The 13,946-nt window shown below is 43.0% G+C and overlaps 1 protein-coding gene across 2 annotated transcripts in view; it reads left to right on the forward strand.

Annotated features, from left to right (window-relative positions):
* The first annotated feature begins 10,146 nt into the window (after nt 1-10,146).
* KDR (kinase insert domain receptor) overlaps nt 10,147-13,946 on the forward strand; it is a 43,330-nt gene continuing 39,530 nt past the window's right edge. For both annotated transcript variants that reach the window (XM_032782511.2, XM_032782513.2), the window contains exons 1-2: nt 10,147-10,372; nt 13,616-13,706. In XM_032782511.2, the coding sequence (XP_032638402.1) occupies nt 10,315-10,372; nt 13,616-13,706 (149 nt within the window). In that variant the 5' untranslated portion in view covers nt 10,147-10,314. The remainder of the gene's footprint in view (nt 10,373-13,615; nt 13,707-13,946) is intronic.

Below are 13,946 nucleotides of genomic sequence, written 5' to 3' on the forward strand. Positions count from 1 at the left end.
AAAACTATTTACTACCATGTTAAGATTGCATGGTTTATCTTTTAGACGGGCCTTAGGATTCCAGTGAAGACTGTTAGCCCTTCCAAACACAGATTATTCAATTTCTGTGGTGATCTGCATGTATATTATCTGAGGCGATCAAGCCACAGTAATATACATCCCTCCATCTCCTTCCCCTTTTTTACAGAAGTTGCTAGTCAAAAGATTATCGCTAGTGTTCCAAATGGAATTCCCAGGATGGAATCCCATGCTGTCTATGGCTTTATGTTATAGCCAGGAGATCAGACTGGATGATCTAATCGGGCCCTTTTGGTCTAAAAATTTACGAATCTACTGAATCTCATGTATGCTGCGCTCTTAGAACTACATCCCTCTCCAGTAAACTAGTGGAATATATTGTTAACCTTTGAATTGGCCTCACAAGCTACACTAACCAGTGGGAATTCAGAACTGTACGTTCACTTCCTTTCCTGCTGAATCTGCAACCCTGGCACGCACCACGTATCTTGTGTCAAACAGCAGAGAATCTGTGGCAGCCTTAAGACAGAGACAGCGTTTGGAGCTGTGAGCTTTCATGGGTGATACCACTTCTCAGACGCCAGGTCAGATGCCGCGTCTCGACGAAGTGGGTATTCACCCAGCCACGAAAGCTCACGCTCCAAAACGTCTGTTAGTCTATAAGGTGCCACAGGATTCTCTGCTGCTTTTACAGATCCAGACTAACACGGCTACCCCTCTGATACTATCTTGTGTCAGTTACTGAGTGTCCAGAGGAGATAATTCAACTCTGGCAATAGCCGGAAGCAGTGAAGGGGTAACATGTTATTAACAATGATATTTCTGCTTGGCTAGGGGATGGAGAATGGTCACATATAAAAAAAGATTGTCATAAATTGATTGATTAATTGACTTACAAAAGAAAAAAATGTGCAGAAAACTCAGTATTTCTTTCTAGTTAGGCTTCTGATTGCAAGAGCTCAGTGAGTCCACTTTAATGGACTGAAAAATGACTCCACACACCTCAGTAAATCAAGGACCATCTCTTCAATCTGATAAGCTAATTAGATAATCCATCCTTCCTGAAATCCAGCTCTGCTCTTTTCCAAACCTCGTCCATTCGCCACCCTGAATAGGGTTTGGACAGAAGCAGATCCTGTCTCTAGCGGGACAATTCTTTCTTTAGGAAGAAAAAGTGGTCACCACCTGGTTAAGTGAGGAGTGAAGAAGAGGAAATAAATTAACAGGCAAATAAACCATTATTTAAGATAAACTTGTATATTTATGAAGAAAAAGGCTTCTTGTTTTTCAGTAAAGGCTTTCATTAGCCAGCAGGAGTTGACTTCTTGCTCGGCAGATCAATAGCCATCAATCATGTATTTAGGAAATTTTTAACTCCTTGAAATGTATTGCTTCTCAGTGGATTTGAGGTTCGTAAGTTAAAAGAGGTCCATCATACTTACAGTGCTAGCAGTGTAAATGGCTTTGGAGTACACTACACTTGTAGCAAGCCTTCAGCTCCCAACCAAGATACATATATTTGCAATAACTGCCAAAGATCATGCAAATCTCAGATTTGACTGTTCAGTTACATGAGACATTGCAAACCACCTACATCATAGGCTGCAATTCCCACTGTCTCTCACAGACGAAAGGATGCCAACAATATTTACCATTAGGATGACCTGTGACATTCAGTCAGATCATGTCTAGTATCCAAGAAAATTCAAGGAGTTCAGTCTTTAAGAGAATGATTGATATTACTGGACCTTAAAGTTTCCCAACTTCTTCTTGCTCTACACTCACGTCATATAAGACTGGACAGGAATTCTATCAAGATCTCCTAGCACCACTGATTACTTGGCTGTAGAAATCATTGTAAAGAAAATTGTTTGAACATTTCCCAAAGAGTTATGTAAACAGAATATTTTCCCCTAGTGGCAAAGGTCGACCGAAAAGAATACAAGTGCTACTCACAACCAATCAACAGGCTGAGATATTTGCTGACAGAGCAGAGTTGTGCTGTTTGCAAATGACATTTTATATCATTTCAGAGTGTAGTACTAACAGGGCGCTTTACACATTTCAAGTCTCTGGAGGCCTTAGGCCTATGGGATGTAGGTAGTCACATAGCATCCTACTATGCTAGGGGCACCATACATATGTATAGGACCCAGCAGCCACAGTGCTATCCCAGATTTCTCATCCACCTTGCTGTCTGACTCCAGTTCCAGTGAGCCACAACAGAGACTGAATTACCTAATTGCCTTCCCTATGTTTACTGCCCTGAAAGTTGTGCTTCAGCTCCACCTCTTGACTTCCTATTCCAAACAGGAAGGAGATGACCGGAGGTCACAGCATCATCAGGTTGAACTAGATAAACAAGTGAGGGCTTCTTTTTGTTGTTGCCACAACCTGAAAGGGATTGCAGACATATACTGCAGGATCTGGCTGGATGAAGGGCCTGTTGTTGTTAAAACTGCAGTGGTGGAGCAGGGAAGAATGGGACGGGAGCAACAGTCCCAGGAGGGAAGGACACTGGATGGAGCTCTGCATGTGTTGCTTGGCACAGGGCCTTGAAAAACCTAAGGCTAAATGTACTACCAAGGCTCATAGCCTCCAGGCAAGTGTTTCGGACATGAAGGGAATAGGCTTAACAGCTCAAGACCAGAAGCAAAACTTTTCAAATTTGGTTGCCTAAAGTTAGAGGTGCCTAAATCCATATTTGTCAACTAAATGAAAGTGACCTGATTGGCAGAGGTGTTGAACACTCACACATCCCAGTCAAGTCAATGGGAATTTTTGATGCTTAGTACCTCTGAAAATCAGACCAGTTTTAATTAGGTAAAATGTGCATTTAGGTGCCTAACCTTTGGCACCCTTATGTGAAAATCAGTGGGTGGCCTAGGCCCAGAACATCAAAGGTGAAATCAATGGGAGTTAGGTGTTTAAATACCTCTGAGGCTCTGGGCCCTAGTGCTTAGCCATACTTGTATTCATGCGCAGTCTGTGTGTTACAGCGTTTTAACCTGACATTCCCTGCTGAGCAAGGTGCTGCTGGATTGAAGTAGCCCATTGGGAAAATATACACAGAGGCCATTTATAAAGCTCCTGGGCTAAAGCAGCAAAGGCTACAAACCTCAGCGCCAGCCCATATCTCCCCCAGGATGTTGTTTGGAATAATTAAGGAAACAAAAGGCTGCCTGTCTGCCCTGCTGCTGCTAGTTGTCCTGGCTAGGCTCCTAAAGCCAGGATCCTGGCTGCCTGGGAGGTGGTGATGGCAGCTCTGGGGAGAGGAGTCGTGACTGAGTCGGAGAGGAAAGGGAAGGGGGAGAGACTGGGAGCTGCCAGCCTCTTGCCCAATCCCTTTCCAAGAGGTTTCACTGTTTTTGGGTCTTGTATTTAATGAGCTCTTGGCCACCAAAGTAGCAGATGTATAAACAAAAGTGTGTTGGCCCCCTGTTTAGCTAAGGAAAGACTTTCAGCTCCCCCCACCCCTTTACAGATCTTGCCCATTGATTGATTTCAGAAAACAGGATTTTCCTAGTTCAGAGGCTGAGGGAGAGAGAAGTAGTTTTATTAGATAAACTACTGCAGGGAAACAGGATGATTCTCCTGGGAATAAAAACAAAACAGAGGTGATTTGTTGGAAGCTCTGTTGCTTCCTGTCAAGGTGTGGACAATGAGTTTAAAGCTCAGATTTCATCTATGCCATTCTCTAAAGGTCCTTCTAGCTCCTCTGCTCAGGGGAAGGTGAATCAGGAATCAGGCAATCTGCATCTACAGGATCCCTCAGTTATGAACTCTCACATGAAGGGTGGAGGGCCAGATTCTCTTCTATGTCCAAGATCCATTCAGTGTAGCAGTGGGGAGGGCACTCGGGGAGCCAGTTATAGCCCTGAATTCTCTGACAGTTTTGCCTGAGACAAAGCCATGGCAGGCTGCTCCGGACTATGCCAAGTGTTGAGTCCCCAAGGGACTGTCCACCAGTTGAGCACAGTTGGGGATGCAGGGAGATGCTTTAGGAATTGTCTATGCTGGCTCTATGATCGCTGGGACTCTTCTCATATTGAAATAATATTCTCCAGTTGGGAGAAATCCCACTCCTTTGCATCACTTGAGTGCCTTCATTAGGGGTTAGAGCAATATGCATAGTATAATTTTATGCAAGTGAATCCAAAATGTGTCCTGGTCATATAAACCAAATCTATGCAAATTTAGATTTGGGATTTTATTCTGTATGTTGTTTTAATTTCGTTTTAATTCCCCCCCTCCCTTCTCTTCCCCATATGTCAGGCTGCTGTCAAATCTCAGTTCTGCCTTTACGACATCTCTAAAATTATTCTTTTTGTCTCCATTCTTCCTGCTAAGACCATATCCAGGCCTTGGTCATCCTTGGCCATGACTACTGCAACTTTCTCCTCATTTCTCATAAGAATGGCCATACTGGGTCAAACCAAAGGCCCATCTAGTCTACTGTCCTGTCATCTGACAGTGGCCGGTGCCAAATGCTTCAGAGGGAATGAACAGGGCAATTTATTGAGTGATCCCTCCTCTGTCATCCAGTCCCAGCTTCTGTCAGTCAGATGTTTAGGGGCACCCAGAGCATGGGGTTGTATCCCTGACCATGTTGGCTAATTGCCATTGAGGGAACTATCCTCCATGAATTTATAATTCTTTTTTGAACCCCATTATACTTTTGGCCTTCAGGACATCCCCTGGCAATGAGTTTCACAGGTTGACTGTGCGCTATGTGAAGAAGTATTTCCTTATGTTTGTTTTAAACTTACTGCCTATTAATTTCATTAAGTAACCCCCTAGTCCTTGTGTTATGTGAAGGGGTAAATAATACCTCCTTAATTTGTTCCCTTCCAGAACATCCAAAAAGCTGTGGCAAAAGTCACCTTTCTCTCCTGCTATTCAGCCCACATCATTACCCTGCTTGGATCCCTTTACTTGCATCGGAAGAAGTGGGGTTTTTACCCACGAAAGTTTATGCCCAAATAAACCTGTTACTCTTTAAGGTGCCACCAGGCTCCCTGCTGTTTTTGTGGATACAGACTAACCCGGTACCCCCCTGATACTTCACTGGCTTCTACATTCTTATCATTGGCTTATTGTTATTATTTGTTTCCAGTGACGGCCACAGTGAGCTAAACACTTTAGAAACACAAAGGAAGGCACAGTTGCTGCCCCCACTACAAAGATTTTGCAATCTAAAAAGATAGCCAGGCAGACAAAAGCTAAGGGAAAGGGTAAAGACACACAAGCAAAATGCCCAAGGTGATGATTGGCTGTGTCTTGAGTTGTGTGGCTTTTTTTATTTCACAAACATATACTCTGTCTCGAGTTGCCTCTCAACCTTGTCCAGCAAGAAGGAACTGGCAAGAAGGTGGAGACAGGAATCATATGCAGAACCATGTATGGAAGAGGCTGTGGCTGCCAGACAGTACAGGTCTATGTGGGACTTGTGGGGGAGCAGCAGTGGCTGGACAGGGAGTGAGTGCAAAGGGGCCCCATGAAAGACACTAACTAAACCTGGCCTGGAAACCCACAAAATCCTATTTGCTTTGAATAGAAACTGGACTGGAGAGAGCACCCCAAAGGCTAGGTCTGAAGAGCCCTGACTCTTGACTGGACTGGCTCCAGGGCCCAAACACATAGCATTATTGCTCACTTAGAATTGTAACTTTTTAAGCCTAGGCTCTGTGCCTATGGTATTTGCAAGCTTACCCTTTCCTTCCAGCCAAGTAAAATACCCTTTCCCTTAGTTGTGTGTCTGAGTGGTTTTTGGGGGCCCCTAGGGCTAGTGCGTTCAAGGCCTTGTTCCTGAAACCCCTACAGTGCTTGCTTCCGAGTCTTGGTACACCTGGCATGCTACTGGCACTCTAGAGATTTGCTGTGTTTGGGCACAAAGCAGCAGCAATAATTTAACAGTGATAGCCCACCAAATAAAGACATGTTAAACTAAAGAAAAGTTTAAAATAAGAAAAAACTAACTAGCAGGAAATATCCAAAACAGCAAAATTGATACAATCTGCTCTGTGTGAAAAAATTACATGTCTCACATTATTTTGAGTTGTCACTACACACACACTCATAAAAACATAATAGTGGCCATACTGGACCAGACCAATAGTCCATCTAGTCCAGTATCCTGTCTTCCAACCGTGGTCAAGGCCAGGTACCCCAGAGGGAATGAACAGAACAGGTAATTATCAAGTGATCCATTGCCTGTTGCCCACTCCCAGCTCCTGGCAAACAGAAGCTTGGGCCACTTCAGAGCATGAATTTACATCCCTGCCCTTCCTGGCTAATAGCCATTGAGGGACCTATTTTCTATGAATTTATCTAATTCTTTTTTGAACCCTGTTATAGTCTTGGCCTTCACAACATCCTCTGGCAAGGAGCTCCACAGGTTGACTGTGAGTTGTGTGAAGAAATACTTCCTTGTTTGTTTTAAACGTTCTGCCTATTAGTTCCATTTTATGACCCCTAGTTCTTGTATTATGAGAAGGAGTAAATAACACTTATTCACTTTCTCCACATCCATCATGATTTTATAGACCTTATCATATCCCCCCTTAGTCAACTCTTTTCCAAGCTGAAAAGTCCCAGTGTTATTAATCTCTCCTCACATGGAAGCTATTCCATACGCATAAAATAATTTTTGTTGCCCTTTTCTGTACCTTTTCACCACACCAATGCCTGTGGTCCATTGAGTGAAAAACAATACAAGAAAAATGACAGTCTTACTAAGGTCCAAATCCTGCAAACATTTATTCATATAAATAGTCCTATCAAATGGGACTACATGAGTTACTCATATACATACAGGGACGGTGCAAGGAAGTTTCACACCCTAGGCAAAACTTCCACCTTGCGCCCTCCCCCGTCCCTGAGCCCTGCGGCGGCTCCCTGTCCCCTCTGCCCTGAGGCATCCCCTCCCAACAGCAGCTCCCCGCTCCGCCCTGAGGTGCCCCCCCCACGGCAGCTCCCCACCCCCCCCGCCCTGAGGCACCCCCCCGTGCAGCATCTGCTCGTTCCAGCTTACCCCTGCTCCACCTCCTCCCTGAGCACAATGTCGCTTCTTCACTTCTCCCACCTCCCAGGCTTGCAGCGCCTAAAGTGATTGGCACCACAAGCCTGGAAGGCGGGAGAAGTGAAGCAGCCATGGCACAAACAGTTATAACTGCACATCATCTCATTGAATTAAATAATTCAGTGTAGTGCTATATTTTGTACAAACAATATTTTAGGAAGCTTGTTCTAATGTATTTGCTTGCATATAGGAGCAGTAAAGTGAGTTACAAGTGATTACAATAAAATACAATTATTGGACCTTGTAATATTTTCATGCTAGTGATTCTCATTTTCTCCCTTTATTTTGACTTGCTTTGTTAACTGGCTAAGCTGTTTTTAGGGCAAACACTTTTTATGGGTTATCATCTCCCATAATTTTAGCCAATCTTATTTTAGGCATCACTTCAGTAACAGAAACAAGAAAAAAGAATGAGGAGCACTTGTGGCATCTTAGAGACTAACAAATTTATTTGAGCATAAGCTTTCATGGGCTAAACTCTCTTCATCGGGTGCATGCAGTGGAAAATACAGTAGGAAGATGTATATACACAGAGGACATGGAAAATGGGTGTTGCCATATTAACTATAACAAGAGTAATCAGTTAAGGTGAGCTATTATCAGCAGGAGAAGAAAAACCTTTGTACTGATAATCAGGATGGCCCATTTCCAATAGTTGACAAGAAGGTGTGAGTAACAGTAGGGGAAAAATTAGCATAAGGAAATAGGTTTTACTTTGTGTAATGACCCATCCATGCCCAGTCTTTATTCAAGCCTAATTTAATGGTGTCAAGTTAGCAAATTAATTCCAATTCTGCAGTTTCTCATTGGAGTCTGTTTTTGAAGGGTTTTTTTTTGGAGTATTGCGACTTTGAGGTCTGTAATTGAGTGACAAAAGTACTCCTCATTCTTTTTGCTGATACATACTAACATGGCTACCACTCTGAAACCAGAAACAAGGAAGAAAATGCAATGTTTACTTACAGCATTGGTTAGGTCTAATAAAATTAATTTTCACTTTCAGAATTGACATTTAGATGAAGCTCAATCAGCACTATGCCATGGCTGATCAATTTACAGTTTCCTTGAGAATTTAAATGGAATTAAAAGCCACTGAGACATGTGCTCCGAAGTCACTTAAGCACTTAAGAATCACCCCTGTATCATTGTTCTATTATTTACGCAGAAAATATTATTTCTAATAAATATGAACTTCTGCATGTGACTTGTATCAGAATTCAAATCTTTAAAGGCTAGGTTGCATCTGAAGGGGCAGCTCTGAGCAAGGGGAGTCTGAGTTGCAGCATCCCAGGTGTAGAGATGGGAGTCATTGTGCTTTCAGAGACAACTCTCAGGCACAATTTTTTGCTTCCATTTGCTCCAGGGAGAGATTGGAAGGAATTGTCACTGGTCTGTAGCAAATTATGTCCCCCAGTCCTTATGTGAGTTCAGCTGTGCTGCTCAGCAGAAGTCATGGCTGTTCCCTTCCCCATCCGTCTTCTCTGACTGAGAATGTGCCTTTTTACTCCTGTATGCCTGGCCTCAATGTCCATGTTAGCCCAGGCAGGAATTAAGGGTTGGGTTTTTTTCTGTCTTCTATGTAGGTGTGTAGTACTAGTCACAATCTAGCCCAAAGTCACCACAGTTGACAGATATCTATGGTTCCCTCCAGGTATTCATCACTAATATATAAATATACACCTCATTTGACAACCAGCCACAGCAGTGGTCTGATATTTAGCAGTCACACCCAGAGATTTCACAATCACTTAGAAGTGCCTCTAACCCCACCTATGGGATAATGAAGATGTCTTTAAAAAAGGCTGCAGATTTCCTGGCCTAACATAATAAAGTGCTGTCAGGAGAATAATAGTACATTTTGTTCCAGTGTTGCTCACTTCACTTCCTTTGATTTATGTGTTTCTTCTTTTACTTGTAATATGTTTCATTGGATCTGTGTGCAGAAATCAATATAGAAATTTAGCTGCTCCCACTCTGTCTTTCAGTGAGCTGCAGGGAAGCAATCTCAATGGAAATTGTATTGATCTCCAAAAACAGTAAAATACAGTAAAACAGCTAGAATTACTGGCTGATTCACTAATTCCTTTGCTCTGATTGTCACATGCAGATTTGTTGGTAAGTAGACTAATGCAAAAGGTATATGGCTAAAAATTTTCATAAACGTGCACTTGTTTCCCCAAAAGAGGACCTTTTGTAAAAGAACTGCCAACATTTACTTTAATGCAAGTGTATCAATAAGCTCTAAAAAATGCTTTTGCTATCACTCCCATTTTGTATTGTATGTATGCAGAAAAACATATTTTAACAGCTTGGAGATGCTTTTCACCATCTGAATATCACTATATCTATAGTCAGGAGTGGACCAAAAACCTGCAAGGCTTATTAAAGACAACCATCCCATTAGTGTCAATGGTATTGCTGTCTGAGTAAAAAGAACTTGATTTGGTCATTAGTGAGAATGGGAAATAGTTTAATGGCTGGAAATATCACAGTCCTGGTACAATTAATTAAAACATCAAGGATGTACTAGACACACTGAGGAAATACTGAAATTATAGGAGATCCAAGAACATATGTACTGCCATATACAGTCAGTAGTGAATAACAGCACACCTGAACCAGAAGAATACATATACATCTATCTATACATATATAGGGGCCACCACCAGCTAAGTGTGCTGGAGCTCCTTTGTGAAGTTTTTGGTTTAAAGAATCTGCAGGATCAGCCAAATGCCTTAACAGACCAATGCTCTACTCCCAGTTTGAAGGCAGAGGAGGTGAGAGTCGGAGGTGAGGTCCCCCATATAAAAGACCAGGTGAGTGTTACAAGCTGGGAGCGAAGCGCAGGACTGGGGTGCTGCCTTGGGCTTGTCACAAGCAAAATGGGCTACACCGGACTGAGCGGACACGTGCCCCCCAGGTCCCCTGTGGGGGCGGAGCCAGGCGAATAGAGGGGCGGGTCCGCAGGAGTCTGACTCCTCCCCCTGCACAAAGTAGAAGCGCTGCAGGGAGGCAGGCGGCTGCGATGCTTGGCAAAGCCCCCGGGTCGCACTGAGCGATCATTCCCGCACCCCGGGCGTAGCAGAGGCTCGCCCCAGTAGCAGCCCTGCCCGCGGGGCTAGGATTACCGCTTGGCGGAGAAGGCACCCGAGTGCCGCCCGGGCAGCAGCCGGAGTCCGTGTCCGGGCGTGGGGACCCCCAGTCCCAGGGCTGCGATGGAGCTCCGGGTGGTGCTGGCGCTGCTGCTGTGGCTGGGGACCCGGCCGGCACCAGGTAAGGGGCGCTGGGCTGGAGCAGCCGGTGCGCGCCGGGAGTTCGCGGAGCGGCTCGGGACACCTCCCGTGGGGCGTTGGGCCAGTGGGGCGCAGATGCTGGGACACGAGGTTGAGAAGCCGCGACTGGAAATACCTGAGCCCTGGGGCAGCTGCTCTGACGGGGGCAGGGCGAGGGCCATCTCCAGAGGCCCCCCCCGGGATGCGAAGTGAGTTTTGCTCCTGCCCCCGAAGCGAGCAGGCTCGGAGGAGCCATACTCCGGACACAGGGGCGGGGGCAGGGGAGAATAATCCTGCCCCTACTGAAGTCAATGGGAGTTTTGCTCTTGACTTCAGTAAGGCAAGGATTTCACCCTGTGTCCATGGATTGTGTTTGCTGGTGGCCTGGGGACGATCTTCAGCTGGAGTGAATTGTGATAGGGAAGTCAAGGGAAGCTATTACCATTTACACCTCCAGTTGAGGATCTGCCCCAGAGCTATTTTTGTTGTTAAAGATGTTAGCCTTGGCCATGCCCTCGTCCTTCCCCTGAGGTCTCCATAGGAATGCTGTTCCTTATCACAGTTCAGGTGCTGCAAAGGGCAGGACATCCTGACTGGTCACTCCTCGCATGAGAGAGTAGGCAGGTGCATAGGCTATTGCTTTACAAGGAGAATTTGGAGAGACCACGAAGTCTGATTAGCATGTCGGGCGTTGAAGCCATAATTTCACCCCTGAATCTTTTCTAGAAAACACAGGAATCGAGGGACAGTTCTGCCAAACTTTCCCGTGCCCAAACCAAATCTTAATGAAAGGAAAGAAAAAAGAGAGAAAAAGGAGTTTCCTTCTATCTGCGGAGAGTTAATAATATGCTGTGCAAGACACAACGCAACGAACCCCTGCCTCTACAGCCTCTGCAAGACTAATTCCAGTGGCTGGAAACATCCCCAGTTCATTATACCACTGGATGGGGAATAAGTAGTACAAAATCCTTTACATTTAGCATGATACCTTAGTTCTATTCTCTGTCCTATTAGTGGAGGTTACAGAAACTGAGAATAAGCCAAGTGAAAACAATCATATTGAGGTTAATATATTAGCAGAAATTGCATCTTAAATATATAGGGAGGAATTTTAAAATTAATTAAAATAATGCCTATGCTTGGAGCAAAAATAAACATTTTGACTATTATAAAACGGATATTAATTTAATGTCAGACACGGATGTTTATCCAATAAATAATGCTATTTTATTGATCCTAGTGTTAGTACATCATGGGTTTTTAAAATGCGTACATAAGTTAATGCATTTTCCTTAGAGATATGCGTACGAGCAATTGTATTTAAAAGCATAATGTTCTACCTTGAAGAAAATAATCTAGACAGAGGTTGGTCACAGTTTGATTGAGACTGAACATCCTTGACTAAATGGAGCTTATCTTTAGCTTAGTTTTTAGGTCTAAGCAACACTTAATGAGGGGGAAAAAATCTCAGTTTTAGTACAGACCATATTCTGCTTTTATTTATCTGCACACTAGTCTTGTTGAAGGCATGGGAGCTATAGGCATGCAGATTGGAGCAGGATTTGGTCTAGGAAGATTTAACCCTGTTTACTTGATAGTTAGATTAGATAAGTCATGATTTGCAATGCCTATGATAGAGAGTAAGATGCATATCTTGATTTTGATTTGATTTCCCATCCTAATTAAAGTTTTTACATTAGTGGTGGCTTTCTAGAGTAAAGTGCGACAGAAATCAATTATCTGAAGCCTACTGTCAATAAAGAATCTCCTTAGGAAGGGTTTGATAAAAATATAATGAAATCCTGAAAAATATTGAAGCCCCAGCTCTAAGATGACTTTACTGTCATTGATACCAACTCTATTGCCATTCATCAGAGCTGTCTCTCTATATAACTCACTTGGCTCCTTCCCATGCCTGGCATCTTGCTGCTTTATAATCACGGACTTGAATGGTATCAGAAGCATTGAAATGAGGAAAGAAGGGAAATGAGAAAAGAAGGCTGTAGAAGAAATTCCTGTTCATAATGAAGAAATAATTCTTGCATTTTTAAAACATATTCCTTTTATTAGATGGGCTTGTCTGCTAGGTATAGAAACATTTGTTTAATTTTAGTACTGAGAGATTGCACTATTCATGGCTTTTGTGATGGCTGGGAAATGTAACAGGCCTAATTCTTTGCTACATTGCGCCAATGTAACTTCACTAAAGATATTGCACTTTCACTGGCATAAAACTGGTGCAACACAAAGGAGAATCAGACTCAGTATCACATCCTCAGACTTTACAATTACTGTATTAGCTACATTTAGTTATGGAGACTAGTCTGTTTCTTCCAGACAGTTAAAAGATTAATGACATGTGTCCGGGTATGCTAGTACCATCACTGTTCATTTTCTTGTGTAAGTTCACTCACTGACTCCTTGTACATCCGTATTTGCATCAGTTCTTCTGTTGTACAAGTGCTCCACGTTGTCTGGCCAAGGTAATGTTTCAGAACTTACTCAGATCTCTGTACTCATCCTTTACGGACACAGAACTCCCAAAGGGAGCGAGCATAGTAATAAATGCCGAAAACATCTCATTGTGTTCTTTGAAAGTTTGCGCAAACTGCCTTACTGAACAGTTACGTCAGAACAAATATTGGAAATGATCTTGCAAGCTTTAACTGACATGAGTATTCTCACTGAATGCAATGGAACCAATCACACAAGTAAAGTTTGATAGGAACAGGTTTTCTTAGGGTTTCAGGCAACAAAGGAAACACATTAGAAAATATGATAAAGGAAAACAAGACTGGGTCAGATGACCTTGAGTTCATGATGCACTATGCAAAATAACTCTTAGCAGAATTTGTTAATCAGCAGCCTTGGCAAATTTATTATTCAATTTATTATAAGACCTTTCCCAAGGGAGTGAGATCATCAGATGAAGGTTCACTTTATTTCAATGTCCCATATCCTCTTGTTAGACCTTGAAGTTGGTAATGCAGAACAACAGGAACTCCACCCGAGCTTTATGAATTGCAGAGCTATTCTGCTAGCTCATGACCATCTGCCCATTCTTCCTGTTATGACAGAGCTCTTGAACTTCTACTGGGATGTGTGGAAAGCAGTAGAACAGTTTAACACATTAAGCAAATAGGTCAACTTAAAACATGCTACATACATATACATTCATACAGTGCTTTTCTAATTGAATCTGATATGTTTTTGGCACATTAATTTATTGATTTTATTTTTGCAGGCTTGTTCATTTCTCCAGATCCACCAAGTCTTAGCATCCAAAAAGATATTCTTACAATAACTGCAAATGATACTCTAAATATTACTTGCAGGTAAGGGCAACTTTGGCCTGCGTTATGATGATAAGAATGATTTATTAATTTAATTTGGATATAGAGGTGGACCCTTCCTTCTACTCTCCTTTCCTTGTTCCCCCATCCCCTTCTCCACTGTAGGCCTTGGGATGAGTATTAGAGGGTTACATCATGAGGGGATTAAAGAACAAAACAAAAGCTATTGGCTAATCAGGGGATGTTCTCAAGAGTCTAGTGTGTTAGGTATATTAAGGTAGT

The sequence above is a fragment of the Chelonoidis abingdonii genome, chromosome 5 (genome assembly GCF_003597395.2).
Source record: "Chelonoidis abingdonii isolate Lonesome George chromosome 5, CheloAbing_2.0, whole genome shotgun sequence".
Classification (NCBI taxonomy): domain Eukaryota; kingdom Metazoa; phylum Chordata; order Testudines; family Testudinidae; genus Chelonoidis; species Chelonoidis abingdonii.